The 25,319-nt window shown below is 44.1% G+C and overlaps 3 protein-coding genes across 3 annotated transcripts; 1 reads left to right on the top strand and 2 right to left on the bottom strand.

Annotated features, from left to right (window-relative positions):
- Nucleotides 1–8,353: 8,353 nt before the first annotated feature.
- LOC123409314 lies at nt 8,354–10,430 on the bottom strand. The gene is made up of 2 exons (XM_045102252.1): nt 9,785–10,430; nt 8,354–9,706 (listed from the first exon to the last, which is right to left on the bottom strand). The coding sequence occupies exons 1-2, from the start codon at nt 10,428–10,430 to the stop codon at nt 8,418–8,420; spliced, it is 1,935 nt and encodes a 644-aa protein (XP_044958187.1). The 3' UTR covers nt 8,354–8,417.
- An 11-nt stretch (nt 10,431–10,441) lies between these two features.
- Nucleotides 10,442–14,703, bottom strand: LOC123412996 (cullin-associated NEDD8-dissociated protein 1-like). The gene is made up of 7 exons (XM_045105944.1): nt 13,974–14,703; nt 13,790–13,862; nt 13,307–13,399; nt 13,071–13,192; nt 12,824–12,986; nt 12,507–12,734; nt 10,442–10,774 (listed from the first exon to the last, which is right to left on the bottom strand). Exons 1-7 carry the CDS (start codon nt 14,609–14,611, stop codon nt 10,697–10,699), a joined length of 1,395 nt encoding a protein of 464 aa, XP_044961879.1. The 5' UTR covers nt 14,612–14,703; the 3' UTR covers nt 10,442–10,696.
- Nucleotides 14,704–15,428: 725 nt separating this feature from the next.
- On the top strand, nt 15,429–21,449 carry LOC123412995 (O-glucosyltransferase rumi-like). Its single transcript, XM_045105943.1, has 2 exons — nt 15,429–15,704; nt 19,973–21,449. Exons 1-2 carry the CDS (start codon nt 15,489–15,491, stop codon nt 21,365–21,367), a joined length of 1,611 nt encoding a protein of 536 aa, XP_044961878.1. The 5' UTR covers nt 15,429–15,488; the 3' UTR covers nt 21,368–21,449.
- The last annotated feature ends 3,870 nt before the right edge of the window (nt 21,450–25,319 follow it).

The following is a 25,319-nucleotide window of genomic DNA, read 5'->3' on the forward strand; positions in this document are numbered from 1 at the left end:
TATGCAATTGGGCGGTTGAGTTTCATCTCCCGCATCGTGTGATGCATCAATTTGGGTTCTTTCAGCCACACCCGCCGGAGTGGGTGGACACAGACACACAGCTTCACAGGTAACAAAAAAGAAGTACTGATTAGTTTTGTTCTTAGTGTTGAGCGAGCTACTGATGGGTTTTGTTAAAAGCAGGTTGGATAGGAGGAGGCAGCGAAAGATCAAGGATTGGCATAAGCATCATAAGAGCTATGTCATTAAGTTCGAGCAAAGTGTGCAGGCAGCTTCGAGCATACGACGAACCCAGTACCGCCAGCATTGTCCGCTTGCGTTCAACAACTACCTAAGATGGTTTCAGGAGAGTACTCGTGTCGAGATTTGTCCGCCGGCTTACGAGGAGGACATATTGGAAGAACCCACTGAGTACGATGCACTTGCCCAAGGCGGGTACAACAAGTTAATTCGCGAAGGGTACCAAACTTCCTTCGCCCCTGTCCTGAACTTTGTGGTAAGTGTGCTCACCTATGTTAAGTATTAATGCTAGTACACCTATTCACTTGCATGTCATTGTCTTGTGGTCATAGCGCAAAGAGGTCAAGAAACAAGCTGATGAGTCAGAAGATATTCTAGATAACACACCTGGAGGAAAAAAGGGAGAATCTGCACTTCGTCTTTTCATAAAGGTGTTGTGTCATTATTATTATTTTGCCCACGAATGCAACATTATAGGTTACCTTATATATGTCATTTATATTTGAATCTAACAGGAACAGGGCCAGAAGTTACGACGCCTATCCAACATTTTAGGTTGTCGTGACCCTGAATATGTTTCACCTTCGAGATCCGGTTCATCCGAAAGAAATACTCTAGACGATTCGGCTTCTTCGGGCGCTCGTATGGACGATGGTGACATTACCTCGGCAGCTAATACCCAAGGAAATACTGTAGAGGGTGATGTTGACAATCCTGAGGTATGACATAGCCATAAAACATTGTGCACTTTCAACCTTCAACTTTGAACCTTCAATTTTGAACTTTCAACCTTCATATGTATTAGGTTGCAGACGGGATGACGTTGAAGGCTTTCCAACGCTCCGCTTACATGTTGAAGCCTAGGAAGGAATTTAGGCGGTACTCACCGGATGATTATGCGAAAGGAAAGAACCCGGTCGCCGGGGGCTCTCGTTTGTCAAGGATGAGAAGCATGGACGATGAGGATGAGGATGACGATGACGATGAGTCGGATGACCCGGAGCAATTTGTGGTTGCCAGAAGAAAGAAGCTAGTTTCTAAGAGGGGACGAGGCCCAAGATGTGAACCGGAGCCATTTGGAGTTGTTAAGCATTTGCACTTGTTGGTGTTGCACTTTTGTTGTGAACCATTTACTTTTGTTGTGAACAATTTCGAGTTGTGAACCATTTATTTGGTGTTGCACTTGTTGTGAACCATTAGGAGTTGTGAACCATTTGCTTACGATGATGATGATGCTGTCAAAATATATGCTTTCAATTTCTGTCAAAATATATGCTGTCTAAATATATGATGTCTAAATGATGTATTGCTGTCAAAATTCAGCTTCCAGCAGGTTTTCACATGTGTGGCGCCTAAGCCTTAGGCGCCACACATGTGCAACGCCCAAGGCTTAGGCGCCACACATGTGCAACGCCCAAGGCTTAGGCGCCACACATGTGAAAACCTGCTGCCATCTCAAAGCACACTATTTCCCGCCACCTTTCCCTCCTCCGTTCCCGCCAAAGATGCAACCCGGTTCAAATCCAACAAGTTAGGAACATTTGTTTTGATGGCAAATAACTCTAGAGCCTTGTCTAGTGATTCGGCCACCGTATCCTTGTATGCAAGCCAACGTTGCTCGGCGTTGACACGCATGGTCTTCCAACGAATGTGCATTCCGAATCCCGCATTATGCCTACCATCAAACTCAACTACATCACTAGGGTCCATCCAATTCAAATCCTTTCGGACTTGTTCCAACAATTCACCATAGCTAGGACACAAATCGAACACCATGTCAAGCTCATCCGGGTCCGGATCAATATTGCCTTTTAAAAAAGGCATCCTTGTCCACGTGATGAACATAAACACATGTTCTTCCCATACCTAAACAACAAAACATAGAACCTTTTTTATAAGCAATCATACAATTACAATAACCCTAGCCTAACTTTCAAATAACCCTAACCCCATCATAACCCTAACACAACCAAACATCCCTAACCCTAGCCTAACCATAGCCTAACCCTAAAACAACCATAATGCAAACATCCAAACAACCCTAATCCTAACCCCATCATACCCCTTATCCTAACATACAACCAAATACAACAATATCATATACATCCCACATTTCATGAAAAACTAGGGTTTCCTCAAATTTGCAAAAGAAAGACTACAAAAGATTTTTCTTTAGATGAGAACGAGGGGAGAGGTGGGGATTACCTTAGGAGAGTGATTGGACAACAAATGCCCGGTCCAAACCTTCAGATTTGGTGATTTAGAGAAGGATTTGAGGGAGGGGCAGTGGCTGGGAGAGGGGGCTGGGGGAGGGGAATGAGGAGGGGGTGGGGAGGGGGTGGGGAGGGGGGCTGGCCCGTGGCCAGTTAAGTCAATGTGTGGCGCCTAAGCGTTCGACGCCACACATTACAATGTGTGACGCGTGAGGCTTAGGCGTCACACGTCCTGGAGGTGGGCCCTCCCTGCCAGGTGGTCGGGGGGTGTGGCGCCGAACGGCTAGGCGTCACACAGTGTAGTATGGCGTCTAGGTGTCGGGCGCCACATAAAAGGGTCAGACGGGTGAAATATTTTCCCCGAAGGGTCACTCCGTGAGTTCTTTCCTCAGGGTTATTTTTGTCAATTTTGCCAAGGCGCCCCTAGTCCTCTCGGATGGGATGGATATGTATCCTCCTGTTCTGTGCCATGTGATGCGATGAAATGAAATGAAATGGAATACCGTAGAGAGTAGGAGTATGATCACCTGCAGTGTACCATAACCCTACGTCTAGTCTAAGGTGGTCTAGGTCTAGGTCTAGGTGTGACCACCAACAGGACTGCCTTGGCTGGCAAATAATTAGGCAGCGACAGACCATTAGCAGTGATTGAAAGTTGGACTTGTTTATGACGCGCACGCGGCAAACAAACGCTGGCTTTCAAAAGTAGAGCAGGCAAAGCAGAGATGCGCAGCAGCCAGCACCAGCTCTCCTTGCTGGTGATTGCATTCTCGTCTCCAAAACCTTAATTAGCAGAGACAGAGATAGTCCTGGTCTTCGGATTGGATTTTGTTTTATTTGCGGAATTTCTGTCCTATTTCACATCCAATCAACGCTATAAAACATGTATAATAATGACGTATGAATACATATGTTTTATAATAAAAATAACTTAAGATATCTATATTATTATTATTTTAATGCAAACTATTATTAATGTGCGTCATTAAAAAATAAAAAATAAAGATTCTAATACACATGTATTTTTATTTTCTAATCTATTTTTTTTCAATTTTTTTACATCGAATCACACCTTTTTTTCTTCAAGCACCCGCCTCCGGCTTCCTTATTCGAACCTATTTTTCCTGACATCTAATCCTACATAGCATACGAGGCATCACTCTTAGACTATGCATTGTACATGCCCTAAAGCCACCTCCTACCCACAACCCCAAATGGCCCAAAAGCGCGGCAGCAAAGGACACACGCACACAGGCGGAAAGCATGCCCTTTTCCTCTCCCGTCTCATCTGTCAGGGTGTGACCGTTTCTTCTCACCTCCCCACGTGGCCGGACCCTGCCCCTTCCCGCTCGGATATCTCTTGTCTCGCATGGGGTCGGCGTTGGCCCAGCAACAGGTCTTGCGCCACGTTTCTACCATGTTCAAACATCTCGGATGTGTGTTCTTCAATTGTTAAAAAGAATTGTGATTCTTTTAAGTCACTTGTGTCCAACGGGTTCGACACAATCTCTTTAGCTAATTGCTTTCTCAAATTTATGTACAGGACGGATGTAAGTTTTGGGTATTGAAAAGAAGAATACATCGATCTATTAATAGCTCAAAATTAATAGATGCTCGCGCATTCTTTGCTAGAATAGAGGCTAGAGATGAGACTAAGGCCATGTTTGGCTCATAAGTCCTAAGAATTTTTTAGTCCCAACTTATAAGTCCTAACTCCCTAAAAAGTTCCTACCTGTTTGGTTCCTAGGATTTAACATGGACTAAAAGACCATATTACAACTATAAGTCCCTATAAGACTCTCCTTGAGAGTCCTATTTCATAAGTCCCAAATGTCCACTTTAAGTCCCTATAAGTCCCTCATGTTTGGTTTAGATGGAACTTAAAAGGACTTATAAGTTCTAAGTCCCTAATAAGTCCTTGTAACCAAACACCCCCTAAAGGGAAATCAACGTCTACTTTATCGAAATCAAAGAAGAATGAAAAAGTGTGCAAGCTCAAGAATCCACAGATCAACAGTGAAGATATAGAGAAGATATTAATTCAACTAGTGCCCCGTTTTCTCTAACTGTCCTAGAGAGGCGTTCTAGCAGGCGCTTCCTGCTTTTCTCGCCGGCGGGGCGTTGGCTCCCCTTCCCTCCGCTCGTTGCTCCGGCGGCAGCATGAGGGTGGGGGAGCCCGGTTCCTTCCGTCCGGTCTGTAGATAGGCTTAGGATAGGTACGTCGGGTGTCTGTATTCGGTCGGTGTCGATGTCGTCACCGCGAATAAAGTTTTCCAGGCCACCGACTCGACGACGTTCTTCTGCGACATCAGGTGCCATGGATTTGTATTCGAGTGGGTTCCTCAAGATGCAGGCGCGTATCTTGCTTAGGTTCTTGTTTCTTCGGCTTTGTCCGCGTTACGTCGGCTGTGTCTCCAGCGTCGCCGTGAAACCGAAAGTTTGTGTATTGGAGTTGGCTGCCGTTGTAATGCCGGTCTTGTCCAAGGGATAGTCCACATGAAGATTTGGCGGTGGAAGATGGTTAACGGTTTTGAAGTTTTTCGACGGTTCTATCAGTCGAGACCTTCAAGACCGCGATCCAAGATGTGTGGAGTATTTCTTCGACCGACGATCCGCATTGACATGTGCGTTGCCACTTGTGACGGCGCTTGTTCAAAGGTTCATAACACAGCTTCGTTGCTACTATCTTGGATCTTGGCAAGTTGAAGACCTATGTTTCTCTCATTCGGCGAACATTTCTGCGCCGCCGACGGCTAGATTATTTGATGATGATGATGTAAATTTTCTTGTGTGCTATCTCTCTGGACTGTTGCATAGAGAAGCCATATATGTTGTATGTTGCTATTAATATGAATAAATATATGATTTCCCTTAGAAAAAACTAGTGAAAGAAGTTATGGAAATTAGATATCTATTAAAATATCCAATTGCGCTTCTTGTTTTCTTTGATGTTACTGTCATAGCAAATAATTGATAAATTATGTAATACAATGTGTCCAAATATCAACGATTGAAATAAAGAAATATAACGGCTAACGAATCGTTGCAGCCGGTTCCCTCTCCCTCCACCGGCCACTCCGGTGGCGGGAGGGAGGGGGAACCTCGGATCTGTGATGGGTGCAGTAGGGATAGGTTTGAGGGAGACGCCGTCGAGGCTGCTGCGGCGACGTCTCGCCTGAATAAGTTTCCTCGGGCATGGGGCCAGCGAGGTGGGGATCCCCAGATCTCGTGGAGGTCGCGGGCTATGGTGCTTGGATGTCAACTGGCACTGGCCGGTTGGGTCTTCAGATGGAAAGGGTTTGTGTGGAGACGGAGATTCTTCATCCTCTTCGTCGGTATGATTTTTCGTTCTTGTTCTTCGTCTTGCTTTGTGTTGTTGCTGGAGGGACGTCCTGCTTTGCCCGGGTGATTGGCCCGGTCATGGCGTCGGAATTGGATCCTAGTTCTCTTCCATCTCGATGAGACACATATAGCGGTACTCAAAGCCACATATGACGAAGGCTGGTGCAGGAGTGTTGGATGCACATGTGTGTCCTTGCCCTTTTGGCGTCCATGCAAAGAAATGGAAAGCAACACGACGATGATTGTGTCGTGGTTGATGATGATGACATGCTAAGATCTGATTGTAGATGGTTGTGTTGCAGGGGTCTTCTCGTAAGATTAAAAAATGTGGACACAGAGCTTCGAAGATCTTCATGTTTTATTGCTTGTTTTAGGACGCTCTTTGCATTTTTGGTTTTTTATGCGTGTGTTAAGATGTGGTTGTACGGGTCAAGAGCTTTGTATTATTTAATGATTTAAATGCAAGCATAATTTCTCAAAAAAATTATAATAATATATTTTGATGGCCAAAAATAATATGTCTCTTCCTAATAATAAAGCAAATACAGTTTCTGGTCGTCCGTCATTTAAATTGCCTTCGAAGTTGTCTAAAATTACCCATCAATGCCACTCGTAAGTCAAAAAACAGTTCGTTTTTCGGATTTCTGAAATTGGCGCCGTTATTTGTTGTTATAGACACCGATATGTTAGCAAAGCAACAGTCGATGAGTAGCGCGATGGCTATCGGTTCAAGTCTCCACATGGGAGACCAGTGTTTGATCCCTGGTTCTCACCTGTGTTTTTCTCTCTTTTTCTTTACCTCTCTAAAGCATGGACCGGCCCATGTGCAGGTCGGGGCGCCCCTGTTTTGTTTTTTTAATTTCATTTTTGTTTTTACTTCTCTAAATTAACTCCAGATTTCAAAAGAACAAAATATCAAAAAGTTATGAGTATAAAAAATATAGAAAAAAGCAAAAACTGTTTGTGTATTCGAAAAAATACTTAGAAAGTCATAAAATATTCATGAGTTCGAAAATTGCTCACGTATTATAAAACAAATCACGATTTCAAATAAATTATAATGAAATACTAAATGATCATGATTATTAATAAAATTATCCAGTAATCAAAACATATTCATGGATTTGAATAGCTTGTCCATCATCTTTTAGAAAATCTTCACAAAAATTAATACACATTCATAAATAATGAACAAAATGAATTGTCCCTTATGTAAAGGTTTTATTAGGAGATCTGTAAAGATTATTTTATGATTTTATTTAGACCCTTGCATATCAAAAAGTTGCGAGTTTTACAAAAAATAGGAAAATGATAAACCATTTGTGAATTCAAAAAAATATTCGGAAAATCATAGAAAGTTCATTAGTTCAGAAATTGCTCACACATTATAAAAAAATCACAAATTCAAATAAATTTTCATGAAATAAGAAATGTTCAAGATTTTTAAAAATGATCCGGTATGCAAAGCATATTCAGGAATTTGAAAAACATGTCCATCAATTTTTAGAAAATGTTTGCAAAAATTAAAACACATCCGTAAATAATGAACAAAACAAATTGTCGTTTACATAAAGGTTTTATTATGAGATCTCTGGAGATCGTTTTATGATTTTATGTAGTCCCTCGCGTTAGGTAAAAAAAGGTTTCCGTATTTTGTATAACGCTGAGCCCCAATCAAATTGACACAACTTTTTATGAATTAATTTTGTATACAATTATGTTTATTCTCGTACAAAAATACTGGTTATGGTAAGCACCGCTACGCTAAGTTAAGGCCCTGTTTGTTTCAGAAGTTCAGGGACTTTTTTTAGTCTCAACTTAAAAGTCCCTTGTCCCTACCCGTTTGTTTCCAGTGACTAAATAGGGACTAGAGGTTATTAAATGACATACAAAAAGACCCTGCGTTCATGAAGCGTCGCAGGCGGAGACACAGTTGGAGCTGGGCTTGGGTGTGCAGGACATGCAGGTATGTATTCATGGCTTATCCATTGTTTTGTATGATGAACATCAAATGATGCATGCTCGCTTTGTCATGATGTCTACTACTCCTAGCCGGAGTACATGCAGGGCGGCATGCTGGACGCCGGCCATGACATCCTCGCGCACGCCCACGACGTGCTCGACGTCGCGCATGGCATCCTCGCACTTGCCCAAGAGGGTCCAGACCTCGGGGCGCTGCTGGACCAGGTGGAGGCTCTCATAGACAATGTCACGGCGCTCGTCGAGAACGCCACGGCATTGGTGAACCAGCGACCTGGTGTGCTCCGCAGGGAGGAGGGATTCGTCGTGCCGAGGAGTACTACAATCGGCCGCACTCGTGTATGGTTAGAAATGCTGGAAGATGAAGTAACAATACCGCCTCCATTGGTAGGTTCATTCGCTTCGATGATGAGGTATATGGATAGAAGGAACCGCGAGAAAGAAAAAAGAAAATGAATAGTAGAGCTGCTCTGAAAAAGAATGGGACGAGAATTTGCATAAGAGTTTGTATGTTTTTCATTTTGTTGGTGTTCTAGGTTTAACGATGGGATGTTGCTCGTTTCAAGTATTTAGTTCTGAGTAAAAGTCATGCATGCATGCATGCAGTTTAAGATAACAAAAGGACATCATTGCATTACAAATTCAGGCTACATATTCTAGTGCCGCGACTACAAATTCGGGCTCACAAGGTAGCCTACGTGGTAGTTTGCCCCTTCCAAAAGACTTCTTCTTAAGGTGAGGAAGATCATAGTCTATGGAACCCTTGTGTTTTATTATTTCCCGCATTACGGCTTGGTTGCTAAGGAACACACGGTTGGACTTGTCTGCATCATGTTCATTCCAGGTCTCATCCACTTTTTGAAGAATTTCTTGAAGATTCTTTGGCATCTTTTTCTCAAACGCGGACTGAAGAGAGTTGAAAACGCCAAGATCTAGAGCGTTAGTGTCTGGAGAATTAAGTGGTTGCATCACAACCCTAATGTCCCAACCATCTTGAGTAGCCGCCGCACATACCACCGGATCATCTGGTCGGACATGTGTCTTGGCATTGTCCTGTTGGATGAAAATAGGCTTGCATCGATCCTCTTGCGGCCACTTCTCCTTGATTGCCGGCAACACCTTTGTGATCAAGTATTCCCGGCTCTTCTCCATGCCGACTCTATCGCATGGCTTGAGCTCCAAAGTTCCTCTAGGCCTGTTTGGGCTTCTCCTCTGCGCCGGTTTCCACTCAACATAGGGCCAAATTCCAATTTTACCATCAAAAGTACAATTGCCTTGCATATCATATCTTGGCCTAGCAACAGCAGCAAGAAACATGATCTTCTCGATGTGTCCCTTGTTTTTGGTGTGCCTCACGGGATTCGGCTCGTTGATGCCCAAATAAACCCCTTGGGTTTTTCTTGTACGATAAAACCACTTTTCATCAATATGGACCACATTGAACGAATCCTTGAAGACAGGGTTCTCCGGCATACTAGCAGGTTCTAGGTTTGAAATGCAATACGTGACACGAGCTTTCTTGTTTTCTTCTGTTAGCATAGGCTTGAGTTCATTGGTGTGTTTGCATAGCTCATGTTCCTTCAAAAGCCTGTGAACGGTGGTCTTCGCCATGTTCAATGCACCGGCAACATCTCTAATTGTTGTTCGATCATTTGGAGGGACGGCAGCTAAAGCATCTGAGTCCAATGTAACACACTTTCTACCAACTCTGCCCGCCCTCTTGTTGATAACCGCATTCACACCACCACCTCTCCTACCATTGTCCCATATCCGTCGAAGAACCCTAACCGGCACTTTATGTTTAGCTGATATTTTCTTTGTCACCCCACGTTTCAACGGACCACGGCCATTTATCTCCAAAATGGCCGTGTACAGTAAACGCTTATCGTCATCAGTATGAAATGTCCTTCTCCTCCTATTGGCCATCACATCTGACAACAAACATAAGATTAGAATTTTGTTAAACAACACGCAGTTTGATATTTGGCGAACAAAGTAAGCAAACCTACTTAGATCGATGATGTTGTTGTTCTCATGATCTTCGGCGTTATGGTCCGTGCCGTGGCCGTCTTCCTCGTCCTGTTGGTCCGTGTCGTGGCCGTCATCATCGTGTGCGCCGTACGCGTCGCCGTCGTGAGACACGAAAGCGCCTTCGTCGTGAGCGCCGAAAGCGTCGTCGCTGTGTGCGCCGTACGCGCCGCCGTCGTGTGCGCCGTACGTGCCGCCGTCGTGAGAAACGAAAGCGCCTCCGTCGTGAGCGCCGAAAGCGTCGTCGTCGTGTGCGCCGTACGCGCCGCCGTCGTGTGCGTTGTACGCGCCGCCGTCGCGAGAAACGAAAGCGCCTCCGTCGTGAGCGCCCAAAGCGTCGTCGTCGTGTGCGCTGTACGCGCCGCCGTCGTGAGAAACGAAAGCACCGTCGTCATGTGCGCTGTACGCGCCGCTGTCCTCATGCTCGGCGAACCCACGACTATGGCGCCAGCCAAAACGAAGATGGCGTTCAGCACCGGACGAGCTGCCTATGTGGCGAACAACAGCTTGTCCTCGCCCGCAGCCGGCATGACCTACGCCTAGCCGGCCTTGCCTGCGGCCGTTGCTTCCTTCTCCTTTGTCATGGACTTGTAGCCCGGGTGGTATATTAAGATCCAAAGTAAGCATAGCTCAATGACTTTGCAGTTGGAGGATGCTTAGACCATGCCTGTATTTATAATGGAGACACCAAGTTCTTTTTCAAATTTTCAATGATGGCGCGAAGTGTACATGGGGCAAGCTAATAATCAAAAAAATGGTGCGAACCTGCTCTGCAAAGCAACATGGCGCGAGCTGGCAAAAAAATGGCGCGAGCTTGCTCTGCAAAGCAATATGGCGCGAGCTGACAAAAAATGGCGCGAGCTTGCTCTTGCAGCCAGCCAATGCATGCGCTTCTAATCCTTCATCGATTGAGGGCATGCATGCGCCATGCAGTGTTCCAGCTTGCCAAAAAGTAGCAGAGCGCGCCTGAGCTGGGCATGGATTGCATGCGGGTCAAGGGAAATTTACATTAGCAATAAATCATGCATGGGAAATCAAAGAAGTAGGCGCTTATTCTAAGACATTAATGATGGAGTCTTGGTACCTGTAATCTGGTTGGGGGGCCTAATAAACTCGGACGGAGGGAGTATCTTTAGAATTACGCGAACATTATATTAAATATTTTTCTTATAATTATACAAAAAATATCTTAAATAAGTTAATTTATTTGTATGTGTAATATTTTTTGAGTATTCATACGAAGTGCTATTAAGACAAAACTAACATGTGAAAATGGTCCGCTGTGACTGCATGCCATTTAAGGTCTATGTGCATGTTTGTTTATATGCATTACAGATAGAAATCACATTTATACAACAAGTGATGATATGTGGTGTGATGGTTAGCCTATCCGAGTTGGTGTTGAAGGTCGTGTGTTTGAACCTGGGCAGTGCATAATTTTGTCTTCTCATTTCCCTTTCTTACTTTGTGTCCTGGCAGGTGGGGCCCAATTGTCATAGTGGCTTTTTAGGGTTATTTTAAGAAAAAAAATCAGAAGGCTTTTGTGAGAAAAGTAAAGTATCATGGTGTTTTCGCAAAAAATCAGGCCACATGTTCGTCCTCGCCTTCCGGACACTGACATTGGGACCCATGCCATGTCGCCATGCCACATCAGCACGTGATATGTATACAAAACGTGATTAGCACCATAGATGCACGTCCATATCAAGTTTTATCACCGATTCAATATATGCCATAAGTTTTAGCATCACCCTGTTTTTTCTTCCAAATTTGAGACACCTATAGTGTAATTGACTCTAATGTAAAACTCACAAATCTCCAAGCCAGCGATTCAGATAAGCTCGTGAAGTCCACCATGTGCTTTGCCCTTTGGGTCAACATGTCAATGGTGCCATGTATAACTACGTACTGGAGCAACCATCCACTATATATGTGGGCAGAGAGTAGTGATCATCCTTATCTTAACAACATCATTAACCTTCCTACGTGGCATGCTGGGGCATTTGTCCAACCTAGAGCGTTGGTCATGCCCTAATAAGAAGAAATGAGCTGATACATGCATGCTTCCATATGATCCATGTTTAAGAATACAATATATAAGAAGAACGTACTTTCTCCGTTTTAAAATAAGTGTCTTAAGCTTAGTATAACTTTATATTAGATCTAGTATAAAATTAAGACAGTTATTTTGGAACGGAGGAAGTACGTAACACATCAGAATTTACACTTAGGTCTAGGCAACTAAGGATGTATTAGTTCTACAGTAGGTGACCTCCTTCTATCCTTGCAAATGCACCCAAAAATCAGCACATCGTGCATGTTCACCAGATTTTTTTTTTCGAACTGGGCTCTGCCCCTTTCCATTGCAAATGAACGAAAATACATTGTTCCAGAAACATTAAGAGGGAAGAGGAGAAACGAGTTCGAGCAGAAACCCATCATGCGCCCGACATCGTGACAAACATTGTGGGGACAAAAACCTGACAACACTAACATTAAAACTACGACGTGCTGATTTGCATTGAATTTTTTTCTACTAGTACAAATGCTCGTGCGTTGCACCGGGTGAAAAAAAAACAGTGTGCATCATTTTAATCAAATTTTAATAAACGTTGATGATAAGGTTAAATGAAAAATTGTTATTTTAAATAAAAATGTTTAGATAAAAAATGGAACGACATGCATGGTCAGGAAAAGCCTTACAGAATTAGTTGAACTGTCATCATTTAGAATGCCTTTAAGCATCTCAACAGTTGATGCACATTTCTGATCACCAGCTGCTAAGCATAGCACAGCAACACACTGTGCAATAGAGGATAGTGCCTGCTTGGAAAGACCGCCTGACTGTGATGGCTTGGCAGTTGAAATATGGGAGTCCAACAATGTTTCAAAGCTTGTATTTGCAGACTGGACCAGTGAAGCAAAAAACTTCTGTAGCGCGTGCAATAGAAACAATGTCCTCTGTCAGTAGGAGAATAAGAAGAAATCCAGTATTTATATTTAGATATGAAAATATATACCTGTAGTGCTTGTCCTTGCAACAAAGCACTCCTGATCAAAATAAGGGCATGAGGCAAAACTTTATGTCTCACAGCTAAACCGACATTTTTAATGGATCTTCTGTCAACCATTATTATGCAACACAGCTCCAATGCAAGAGCAGCCATATGCAAATCGATGTCACTGCCACAATAGATAATCCAACATCAATCTTCCTGGTAGGCAGGAAATGGAGATTTGTTGAAGAAAGCTAAGCAAGGATAGAACCTTATGAGAGTAGAAAGTTCAGCTATTATCGTTTCATAAGAGGACGAGCCAATTTGACCACCATATGTGACAACCAGAGAATTTAGAGTCCCCAATGTTGCCTGCCCGAGTGCTCTATTGGCCTGTTGTAAGGGGACAACAAAAGAAGTTAGTCTTCAATTTTAATGCCCTATTTGACATACATGATTTTTCAAGTTACAAAATAAAAACAAACAATGTGTATAATACATCTATACCTTTCGAAGGAAAGTTGTGAGCTCAGAAATGACATGGTCCAGGACGCATGACAGATCAATCCGAAGAGGTGAATCCGCAATCACCGCAAATGTCTGTAAGGAATGAACATTTTGAAAATGCAACAGAACCAAGAAAAGCAGTGAATCTGCGTACTATCAACTACTACAGGAAAACAGAGAATAAACAAAACTTTCTGAAAACACCACCAGTGGGCATAAGAAAATGATGACAGGGTATACAACTAAAACTGTACACAAGACCCACACAAATAGATTGGTATAGTATGGCATTGTACTAAAGCTATCTTTAGATCAATGAACCCGCCACGAAAGCATCTCTATCCCAAGCAACTCAGCAAGATGCATTGATCAAAAAAATTATGTTTGTTTTTCTACCATTGAGTAGAACACTGAGAATTCAACTCAACATTTACCATCATGTCCCTGTTAGTTTTGGTTCTGAAGGTGTCGTTGATTGCTTACCTTGACAGTTGTGAGTCGTGTTATTTCATTGCCCATCCTATCAACAAGTATGGGAAGGCATGACGGTAATTCCCTTCGAAGACCATCACCAAAAGTAGCAATAAGTACAATGTTGCCGACCATTATGCGATAAGCACATAATTATGCAATAAGTAGCAAGAGTGTATGAATAATTATGTTTTACTTGGCTTTTGTAGCGGCACCGGTTCCCTCCCATCCACACTTCGTTGTTCCAGTGAGCCGGAGCAGAGCATGAGCAACGGTGAGGTGAGTGGGCTGGAACGACGAGCCTGGTGAAGTGCTTCTCAAGGGTATGCCCGCTGGAGCAGAGCATGAGCCCGCAGAGCTGCGGGTGCGCGTACTCGTACCAGGGGTGATGTACTTCCGCGCGCCCTTGTTCGCGGATGTGGGGCTGTGGGCAACGACACGGCCAGGCGCGGGGATGATGTACTTCTGCCCCGTCTCCGTCCCCTCCTTCGGCCCGTGCCACCTGCAGAAGCAGCACGACAGGATAGCAACAACACCTGCGCCCTCCTCCCGCGCGCGCCGACGCCAGCAGAAGCGGCCGGCAGATGCGCCGGGTCGGCATCCCGCACTCCAACCTTTGCGCCACTTGCAGCCGATACGTGCACGTCTTCCGCCACCGCTGCCTCGTCTGCGGCCGCCGCTGCGTGGGCGCCGGCATGGGCGACATAACCGAGGGACGCAAGTGCCTCGACTGCCTCGGCCGCAAGTAAATCCACCGCTACATCCACCGCGCTGGCCGGGGCGCCACCGCCGCCGCGGGGCTCCTCTGCCTCTGCTGCTGCGCGCTCCACGCATGGGGCTCTTCTTCCTCCGTCAGGTCACAGGAGCTGCTTTGGACCGAGCAGGGCGCCGCGCCGCGCCGAAGGCCGTCCTCGTCTTCCTCCACAACCTCCATCTCCGCCTCCTACAACACTGCAGCTGGCGGGGAATACTCCGCGTCCATGAGCATGGGGCCCGTTCCCTTTCTGTGCTCGCCGTCGTCGTGCTGCTCCCGATTGGATCTGGAGCCCCGCCTCGTGACCCGCCACAACTCCCCTCCTGCTCCTCCCCTCACGGCTGGTGGGGACGGGAAGAAGAACACGACGATGGCGGCGCGAGGCATCTCCACCGGCGATGGCCCGGCGGTGGCGGTCGTCGGTGCCGCGCCGGAGACGGCAGTAAGCAGCCGGAATGGATGAGAGGAGACTCGCGACCGTGAACTGGGGAGAAGGGGTGTTGGTGTAAAACTGAACCGTTTTTTTCACTTAAATTGGTAGTGCGGGTTGAATATGTATAATGTGAGGGGGTTTTCTGTAAAATAGCCACGACGTACGGCAAGACGTCGGTGCTTTATTAGTAGGGATAGACTTTCACGGGGGGCACCAAGATCGCCACCAGCGCTCGTGCACTGGAGAAACCTTCCTGTGTGCGGTGCGGGCGAGGCAAACAGACAGGACTCATGTGAGATAGAGGGAAAATATACTTGTACAGGTTGTAGCACGAATCTCCAAGCCAACGATTCAGATAAGCTCGTGAAGTCCATGTGCTTTGGCCTTTGGGTCAACACGTCAATGGTGCCATGTATAACTACGTACTGGAGCAACCATCCACTATATATGTGGGCAGAGAGTAGTGATCATTCTTCACACCATCATTAACCTTCCTTTTACCTTCCGACAAAAAATATAGTTGGATGAAGGGTCGCTCTTCAGCAGCTGACGAGGAGATGGTGGCGATGGTGCCGTTGCCTCTTCCAGCTGGGGACGAGATCGTCGACGGGGATCTGGCGGTGGAGCACACCAAGCCGTGCTGGATGACAACGGCGAGGGGCGGCGTTGGAGTGGCCATGACCATCTTTGCGCTTCTTGCTTTGCTAGTCGGCACCAAATGGATCCACCTGGACGCAGCTGTAAGTATACCTACGGCTGCCGAAGAAGTTCAATTAGTTCAGCTTTCCCCTAAAACTAAAGTTTGAAAGTCAGTTTGTGCCGTTTCCTGCTTGCAATTGCATGCACAAGTGCGCAACGAGTGATGATATGTACTCCCTCTATATCTAAATAATTATAGTTGAAAAAACTAGACTAGTTTTCCTCAACTTGATTGTAGTTAGGAAGAACTATATTAGTTCTTACCAACTACAGTTATTCAGATACAGAGGGAGTACATGTATATATGATCATATATGCGCCTCACCTGTTCTAAGTACTTCTAACCATGAACTCAGTTAATATAAGTCATCACTTGTGATTATCGGAAATGATGAAAACTAAGTATATGCAGGTATGAAAATTAAGTATATGTACGTACTGAGTCTTGGAAGAAATTAAGAAGGAACTACCAGTCTTAGAAAAATTATAATAGTACACTACAAACATACTATAGTCATATATAGTTATCCCTAGGTGTGCTAGTAGCTAGCTATTATCCTTGGCCAAACTGTAGTATTCAAATCATCCTTGCGTAGATCCCTAGTTAGTATGACTCCATTGAACGCATAATAAACACTAACGGCCATGTTAAGTAAGCACATGGACCTTAATTGCGGCAGAATCAAGTCACATACGTGCCACTAGAGTTAATCACAGTCAACGGTCTTTGTCAAAAGCTTGAGACACGTACAATTTCATTCTCATGACCAAGATCTTCTATCCATATTTACACACATTACACTTGTACAACGATAAATTAACCGGAAAAACTTTCTTCCAAATGATTACGCATTTGCGACCTCTTGGCGGCATGGACGAGAGGAGGTGCAGTGATGCGTTTGTGGGTCAGGAATGACAAATAAATAAAAAACAAACCATAAAGAAAGTGATGGATGTCCTGGTTATCTCCTAATATGATTGGTGTATAGAGTCAAACAAGACAGTTTCTCGCCAAACCTAGGAAATGCACACTAGGGTGATGGACAAGAAATATATCCCTATGGTAGGGTTGAGTGATTGACTTTGGGCTCGGTGACTACGATCTGTGCAATCTTAAAGGTCAAACGTGACAATGTACAAAAGCTCAAATTGCATATTTCTAATACTAATAGAACTAGACATATAATATTTTGTGCAACCTTGATATTTGAAATTGGCAAGTCCTCGCCGTCGAGGGATGAAAGGGAACATAGTTCAATAAAACGCCTAATCAGGTTGAGATGCACAAGTCTAACTTGGAGTTGCACCAAAAAAGTTTGTGCAGCTACAATCCTTTTGACATCGCAACAGATATAGTTACACTACTTTGCTTCTACTACTAGAGTTTGAGTTCCACACATAATAGTGTAAGTATTGTTTTCAGAATGTTAGCCCATAACAAAATGCGATTAAAATAATCATGGTTCTGAATTAATTTATTGCTATCACTTCTATATAAGAAAAAGGAAAAGGCCTGCATCAACCTTGACTTGGGGATAGAGATCCATCACCGAGAAGCGCGAGGAAAAATGTCCAACTAGTTAAAGGAAATGGTCAAAGCAAACTTATTCAAATTTGATTCCTGTGACGCAAAGAAATCCACTTGAATTTAATAAAACTAAGATTAAATAAATATAAAATAAAATGTGGTCGGTGTTTTATTTAACAATAAAATTTATTGGTAAACAAGAAAGTAACATGATTGGACTTTTTTTTTACAAGTGCGGAGTTTTAGGACATAGCTCTATGCGCATCTTATATGGCATTTTCACTTAAAAATTATGGAACTTATTTCCAGAAAATATTGTCATGTGTTCTACTCAGTATGGAGTTTCACGAATAAATGGCTTAGGTATTCTTCTTGGCAGAAAAAATAAAATTGCAAATTCCTTGAATGACAACTTTTATATAGAACCGATATTACTTTCTTGGCACAAAAGACCACGGAAGTCATCTATTATTCCACTAGATCATATCGTTATAAAAAAATCGAATTGATTCTTTATATATATTTTTTGAGATATTTTTCCAGTGCCTAGACACATGTTCAATTCGGTATTTTCCAAAAAAAATTGCACTGCCAAGTTAGTGCTTAAAAGTGTGCAATGGCTATAAAAAAATAGACATATATGGAAGTTTTCGTATAGAGACCACCGAATAACACACATACGACCACACAACATCTATTAAAAAATGGAGCCGTAGAGGCAAAGCGTCCAAGCGAGGTTTAATTTGTAGTTGCCTAAAGGTACAATCAACCATCGTAACCATGTAACCAAACATATCATTAACTATATGTTATCATGTTACGAATCACATATCTACCTGAATTGGATGGCTTCGCATTTAGTTGGTACATATTTATACTGAGCCTAGCACTGATGTATGGTTACACCGCGGACCATCGTGTATTTAGGATCTTCTGCCTTTCAATTGCAACCCTATTATCTTACAATAAATTTCGTTCACCTGGTAGAAAAGAAAAAAAATCCACACCACATGATCTACGTGGTAAGCAATAATTTCATATTCAAAAACGAGCTATGATGCTTTAGGTCGTTAGATAGAAAATAAAATCCAAAAAATGCACACGCACAACTCAACACATCATTTCACACCTCTCTTAGTCTTAGGAATAAAAGTCATTGCATAAAATTGAAAGGGATGACAACGTTTCAATCCAATGATTCTTAGCGTGTTATTTTTTCACAAAAATAAAATAAATCACGAGTATCAAAATGTCCAGCTGTTGTTTTTTTAATTAAGTATTTTTGCGGGGATTATTTCTAGTTAAGTTGTAACAGAAATAGGAACTCTCTTCGTGTAAATACTACTATAAATGTAAAGAGTCAATTACACCGGCGGTGTTTAAACTTAACACAAACAGTCATTTTGATGTTAGAACTTGTGGCATACCTTGAACATATGCAAAAACTTTGCTCCGACGTATAAATACGGTGCAAATCATGTTTGGTACAAAATTGATGCTGACTTGGCACGCCATCGTGGCATGGGCCCGTTGTCCATCACCGGAAGGCTGAGAGGAGGGCATGTGCCCTTTTTTTGGTTTTTACAAAAAGACCTCGCATGGGGAATTTTTTTTCCTCTATAAAAGGTGGGTCCACTATGTATGAAAAGTGTGATTAACAAAAAAACGGAGCTTCCATATCTCAAAGTGCGACCTTACCTTGCACACAAGTGCATGCGCATAGCCACTACATCGTTCTACTCTGCACGTCACAACGGATAACTATAGTTTCATATAGCAACGAAATCATGGAGCTGATATTTTTTTATTTGAAATGGGCTGCGATCAATGCTGGCCATTTGCACCTATTCTTATATAGAAATAAGTAAAAGGTATATGTAAATTCTAATCTCAGTAATAAAAATGACGTCTAATTATTCGTGTGGTATAAAAATAATGCATACCAACTAAACCAGTTACGTCTCATAATTGTTCATGTATTATTTTAACATAGACATAATATGATATATATGAATTATAAAAATGTTTGGAAAATTTATAACAATACAAATATTTATACATTACCATTCCAAAATATTATTTTAAGTACACACACATTTCCATAAATTATATGTACATTTTTTTAGTTTAATGTTTGTATAATCAATAATCATTATTTAAAATTTAAAATTTCATATGTATATTTATTGTGGCTAATATTTAAATCATATAATTTTGTGAATACAAATCACGAGTAGAAATTATACCACACGAATGTTTGTATTTATTATTTTGTATAATTTAAAGATAAGCATCAAGTGTATAATGTTTTAGCATTCATTGGGATGGTTTTGGCAAAAAAAATAAAAATAGGCCACACATGCTCCTCTACGTCTTCCAGGCATTGATAGTGGGATCCACACCTTGTTGTCATGCCAAGTTAGTGTCAATTTCTTTTCCAAATGCGATTAGCACCGTTTGTAAGAGCCAAGTTTCTACATCGGTTTAATGTATGCCACAAGGTGTAGCATCAAACCAACCGTTTGCGTCAAGTTTAACCACCATTTCCACGTATGCCGCAAATTCTACATCAAAATGACTGTTTATGCCAAGTTTAAGCTGCAGTTCAAGGTATGTCACAAGTTCTAACACCAAAGTGGCTGTTTGCGTCAAGTTTAAGCATCATCGGTGTAATTGACTCAGTGTAAAATATATGTTTTGATGATTAATTGTATCAAAATATAATTACTGATCAGCTCTTGTGTACATGCATGCATCCATGGCCACAATCCAAAATTAAAGCACTATACGTTCTTGCCGGCGGGCACTGAGTTCAGTCCACATGGAAGCGGCCACTCACCCATGGCGCGCCAGCTGGTACCCATACCGTTCAGCTGCAGCAACGACACCGAGACGTCATCGTCTCCGACACCGGCGCCAGCACCGTCCTCGTCATCATGGAGCAAACGCCGGTACTATCCGGGCGTGCCGCCGCCTTGGTGCCCGGACTACTTCCGGCACATCCACACGGACATGGAGCCGTGGCGCGCGACGGGGGTCACGCTGGACGCGGTGGAGCGCGCGCAGCCCCACGCCGAGTTCCGGCTGGTGGTGGTGGCCGGGCGCGCCTACGTGGAGAAGTACCGCGACTCGTTCGAGACCCGGGACGTCTTCACGCAGTGGGGCATCCTGCAGCTGCTCGCCCGCTACCCGGGCCGCGTCCCGGACGTGGACATCATGTTCAGCACCTTCGACACGGCCAGGGTGCTCGCCTCCGACTACCCGTCGTCGCGGTCCGCCGCGCCGCCGCTGTTCCGGTACTGCAAGGAGGAGTCACGGGACCTGGCCATCCTCTTCCCTGACTGGTCCTTCTGGGGCTGGCCGGAGGTGAACATCCGCCCGTGGGCGCCGCTCATGGAGGAGCTCGTCCGGGAGAACGCGCGTGTCCCGTGGGAGGACAGGGAGCCCTACGCGTTCTGGAAGGGCAACACCGACGTCTCGGAGGTGCGCAAGGACCTGTTCCGGTGCAACAACGACACCGCCGCCGGCAAGGAGTGGAACGCGCGGCTGTTCAAGCAGGACTGGTACGCTGCCGGCCGGAACGGGTTCAGGGACTCGGACCTGACGAAGCAGTGCCGGTACAGGTACAAGATCTACGTGCAAGGCAACTCTTGGTCGGTCAGCGAGAAGTACATCCTCGCGTGCGACTCGCCGATGCTCGCCGTCGACACCCCCTTCAGGGACTTCTTCTCGCGGGGGCTCGTCGCCGGCAAACACTACTGGCCCATCGACCCGGCCGACAAGTGCCGCGCCGTCAAGCTCGCCGTCGACTGGGGCAACGCCCACCCGGGGCCGGCGCGGCGAATGGGCGAGGTGGGCAGCGGGTTCGCGAGGGAAGAGATGGGCATGGACTACGTGTACGAGTACATGCTCAGCGTGTTGAAGAGGTACAGCGCCCTGCTCCGGTACAAGCCCGCCGTGCCGGAGAAGGCCGTGGAGGTCAGCCTCGAGTCTATGGTCTGCCCCAGGGGCGGCCGAGAGAGGGAGCTCATGATGGAGTCCAGGGAGAGGTACGTGGCCTTGGATGAGCCATGCACGTTGCCGCCGCCGTTCACAGCCGATGAAGTCAGGGAAATGGCCGTCAGGGACGAGGAGGTGCGAAGCAAACTACTCCACATGCAGATGGTCGGACACTAGCTAGGCGGCATGTACTCCCTCCGTGTCTAAATAAATATAATTGTTTTAAGATTTCATTAAAAAACTACATACGAAACAAAATAGCTGAATCTACACTCTATTAATATATGTCTATATACATCAGTATGTAGTTTTTTTTAATGAAAACTCTTTAAAACTTATATCTAGAAACAGAGGGAGTATGAATCAGATTGCTTACTTTCCGCTTGACTTAATTAGCTTGAATCTTGTAAATTAAAAGGGTTGTACACGCTTTGCTGCACTGTTGAATTTGTTAAGATCCTTCAATTTCTTTATCCACTCTATTTTAAAATATATAGTATATTACTTTTTAATAAGTCAAACCTTTTTAGTTTGCTCAAATTTATAGAGAAATATATCAAAATTTATAATATTAAATCAGTGTTATATATTAGATGCATTATGAAATGAATTTTCATATTTTTTGTTTAATATTGTAGATGTTGATATTTTTGGCTCTGAACTTGATCAAAATTAAAGAAATTTAACTTTTCAAAAAACAATAACTCTTATATTTTGAAAATGATAGAGTATTTAGTTTGGCTGGTGTGGGAGACGATGAAGTGTGTTTTATGTTTATTCATAATTTAGTTATTTGGTCGATCTTTCAGGTGTGATTCTGTTTTATCCGTTAATCAATCCATGTTCATGTGGAAATATTTTATCATCGTTGGTTGCATATACTATACTTGTGCTATAGTATCATATGATCACGCTTTTGTATGGGTGATAGGAGTCTCCGAGGGGTTGATGTCTTTTTATAGGTCAACTGTTGTTGATTGATTTGGAAAACCGTTGGTCCAATCAAAAATGTAAACCAAATTCAAAATTGAATACCTCAATCGAATGAACAACTTCCAAATTATGGAGCCTAGAGAATTAAAATAATTAAAGAGGAGAGCTCTTTAAAAAATTGTTGACCCGGTCAAAATCGAATGACCAAAGTCTAAATTGAAGCCTCGATTAATTGTGACGATTAAAAAAATTGGAGCATAGCATATTGTATAAAAAAATTAAATAAAAGGATTTGATAAATTGTTGATCCGGTCAAAATCGAATAATCAAATTCCAATTGAAGACCTCAAATAATTATGAGGCCTTCAATCGTAGGAAAATTAGTCATATATAATATATTAAAAGGTAATAACTATCAACCAAATTAGGAATATCCAAATGGGATCAGTCACATCTTGATGTGTTAGAACTTTTAGAATTTACAACAACAAGCGCCTAATCTGGATATAGCCTCTTAGCACCGACACAGGACAAATAGTACAAGTTTCATTCGAGAAGCTGCATCTAAACACATATTTAATGTAGAGGTTTATCTAGAACTCAGTCGACTAAAGTCTCGGTCGGCTGACTCATTCAAGGGAGGTTAGGCATGTTTCTAAAAACGAATATAAGGGACATTATAAATCATTTTTACGACGTGAAATTGCCTTCGGACAGAACAGATCATATAAATAAAATTGTATCCAGCTATAGCATATTTTTTCTCCCGTCTTGGTAAGTCCGTCTCCGGCCACGGCATGCCTCGCCCTGACACCCCGGCTTGCCCCGGTGCCGCTCGCCTCGCCCACGCCTCGTCCTGACGCCGTCTGTTCCCCGCAACGCATGCAGCGGAGGAGCCGTGCGTCGCCCGCCCAGACCGCATGCTCCCTGACGCGCCCGCCTGTCCCCAATTGAGGCCGGCACCATCCGGCACCGCGCGTGCGTTCCTTGTCGTGGCCGCGCAAGCTCGCCCACCCCATGCCCCGCTCTTCTCCGGTGCCGCCCTGCCATGATCAGGCCGCTAGTGGCCTGCTCCGCCTGCCCGTGGACGGCCTCACCTCGACAGTGGAGGTCGAGATGGCTGCAATTTGAGCCGACGGCGACAAATTACGGCGTGTGGCGGCTTCTTCCGACGTGCGGCGACGGATTCCGATGAGTTCTAGGTAGATTCCGGACAGTTCCGTGGCGTCGCATTTGCTCCGACAAGGTTTGACCGGTTCACGGGTTGAACTATATACTGCCGACAAGGTATATATAAGGTTTTCGCGGATGGATTTACCGTGCCCGCTAAAAAGTTTACGGGTCGAACAAGTTTTCCACGGTCTGCTCCGCACTGTTTCTCCGACCAAAACTGTAAACCCGTCATTTTTACGAGTTTGACCATTATATGGGGTGTGCTAGAGATGTTCTTAGCTTGCCATATGTTGGACTGTATCTGTCTTAGGTTTGGGTTTTTTTTGTTTGTTTTTCTGTTTGTTTGTTTGTTATTTTGGGTCGGGCTTTTGTCTGTATTTGTGTATTCGGGATAGCTTTTTCATTTGTTTTTTTTGACACGGCAAAAGGGGTACTCAACAGAAAAAAAAATAGATGTGAGTTCCCTCTAGTTAGGGTTTTGTTCCTCTCGAGAGTTCGATCTACGATCGACTCGTCTGGTGGCATGGCGAAGCACGTGGACTCTGCGGTGGCTCGCAGGGGCAAGGGGAAGACCGAGGACCTCATGAAGGAGCTGGCCTTGCAGGAGGATGATCTCGATGATGTCGTTTTTGAAGAAGTTGATGCGCCACGAGAGGATGATCTTCACTGGATGGTGCTGGTTCATGTCCACATTGATAAGGGATTCAGCAACTACTGGTTCTTTCGTAACATGAGATCTTCCTGGGATCTTGCAAGGCCCGTCAAGATTAAAACCCTAGAGGAGAATTTCTTCATCATGCAATTCAATTGCCTAGGAGACTGGGACAAGGTGACAGTGGGAGGACCTTGGCACTTTCGAGGGAATCTAGTGATCATCGAGCCATATGATGGATACACCAAGCCTACAACCATCGAGCTTTTCAAGTTTGAGATATGGGCGCGTACCGTTGATCTGCCGATAGCGCATCATGGCAAGGTCAAAGCGCTAGCTTCTAGGTTGGGGAATTTGTGGAGTGAGAACTTTCTTCTTTCGATTTTGAGGGAAATTGTTATAGGGTTCGAATTCGCCTAGATGTGCGCAACCAACTGAAGAAGGCGACTTCAATTATCCGCAACAGAGTGAAGGAGATATTTGCGGTAAAGTAAGAACGTCTTCCTAACTGGTGCCAAGTATGTGGAATGATGGGTCATGAATTTAAAGCGCATGGTAATGGTGTGCACCCCCCCTTCAGCTCTTATATACAAGAATCTAGGAGCACCGGCAACCACTCCTGGGTGACGGGGATACTTGATGACCCACAAGTATAGGGGATCAATCGTAGTCCTTTCGATAAGTAAGAGTGTCGAACTCAACGAGGAGGCGAAGGCTCTCATAAACGGTTTTGAGCAAGGTAATAACTGCAAGCACTGAAAGTAGCGGTAAAAAGTTATGGTGTAGTAAGGTTAAACGTAGCAAGCGAAAAGTAATAAGTAACAAGTAGTAGCAACGGTGCAGCAAGTGGCCCAATCCCTTTTGTAGCAAGGGACAAGCCTGAACAAAGTCTTATAAGAGGAAAAACGCTCCCGAGGACACACGGGAATTTCTGTCATGCTAGTTTCATCATGTTCATATGATTCGCGTTTATTACTTTGATAGTTTGTTATGTGGGTGGACCTGTGCTTGGGTACTGACCTACTTGGACAAGCATACCACTTATGATTAACCCCTCTCGCAAGCATCCGCAACTACGAAAGAAGAATTAAGACAACGTCTAACCATAGCATTAAACTAGTGGATCCAAATTAGCCCCTTACGAAGCAATGCATAGACTGGAGTTGAAGCTTCTGTCACTCTAGCAACCAATCATCTACTTACTACTCCCCAATGCCTTCCTCTAGGCCCAAATATGGTGAAGTGTTATTTAGTCAACGTTCTCATAACACCACTAGAGGAAAAACAACATACAACATATCAAAATACCGAACGAATACCAAATTCACATGACTATTATTAGCATGACTTATCCCATGTCCTCAGGAACAA

This window comes from Hordeum vulgare, chromosome 7H (genome assembly GCF_904849725.1).
Source record: "Hordeum vulgare subsp. vulgare chromosome 7H, MorexV3_pseudomolecules_assembly, whole genome shotgun sequence".
NCBI lineage: Eukaryota > Viridiplantae > Streptophyta > Magnoliopsida > Poales > Poaceae > Hordeum > Hordeum vulgare.

Bases quoted from the DNA above. Each gene is read 5' to 3' on its own strand.
- LOC123409314 (XM_045102252.1), bottom strand. From the start codon at position 10,430: ATGCTTACTTTGGATCTTAATATACCACCCGGGCTACAAGTCCATGAC. The intron at 9,707-9,784 runs GTAGGTTTGCTT...GTTTGTTGTCAG, and splicing joins CAACAACATCATCGATCTAA to ATGTGATGGCCAATAGGAGG.
- LOC123412995 (XM_045105943.1), top strand. From the start codon at position 15,489: ATGAAGGGTCGCTCTTCAGCAGCTGACGAGGAGATGGTGGCGATGGTG. The intron at 15,705-19,972 runs GTAAGTATACCT...CCAAAATTAAAG, and splicing joins GGATCCACCTGGACGCAGCT to CACTATACGTTCTTGCCGGC.
- LOC123412996 (XM_045105944.1), bottom strand. From the start codon at position 14,611: ATGCGTGGAGCGCGCAGCAGCAGAGGCAGAGGAGCCCCGCGGCGGCGG. The intron at 13,193-13,306 runs GTATAGATGTAT...CCCTTACAACAG, and splicing joins TCACAACTTTCCTTCGAAAG to GCCAATAGAGCACTCGGGCA. The intron at 12,987-13,070 runs GTTCTATCCTTG...CTATTGTGGCAG, and splicing joins GAACTTTCTACTCTCATAAG to TGACATCGATTTGCATATGG.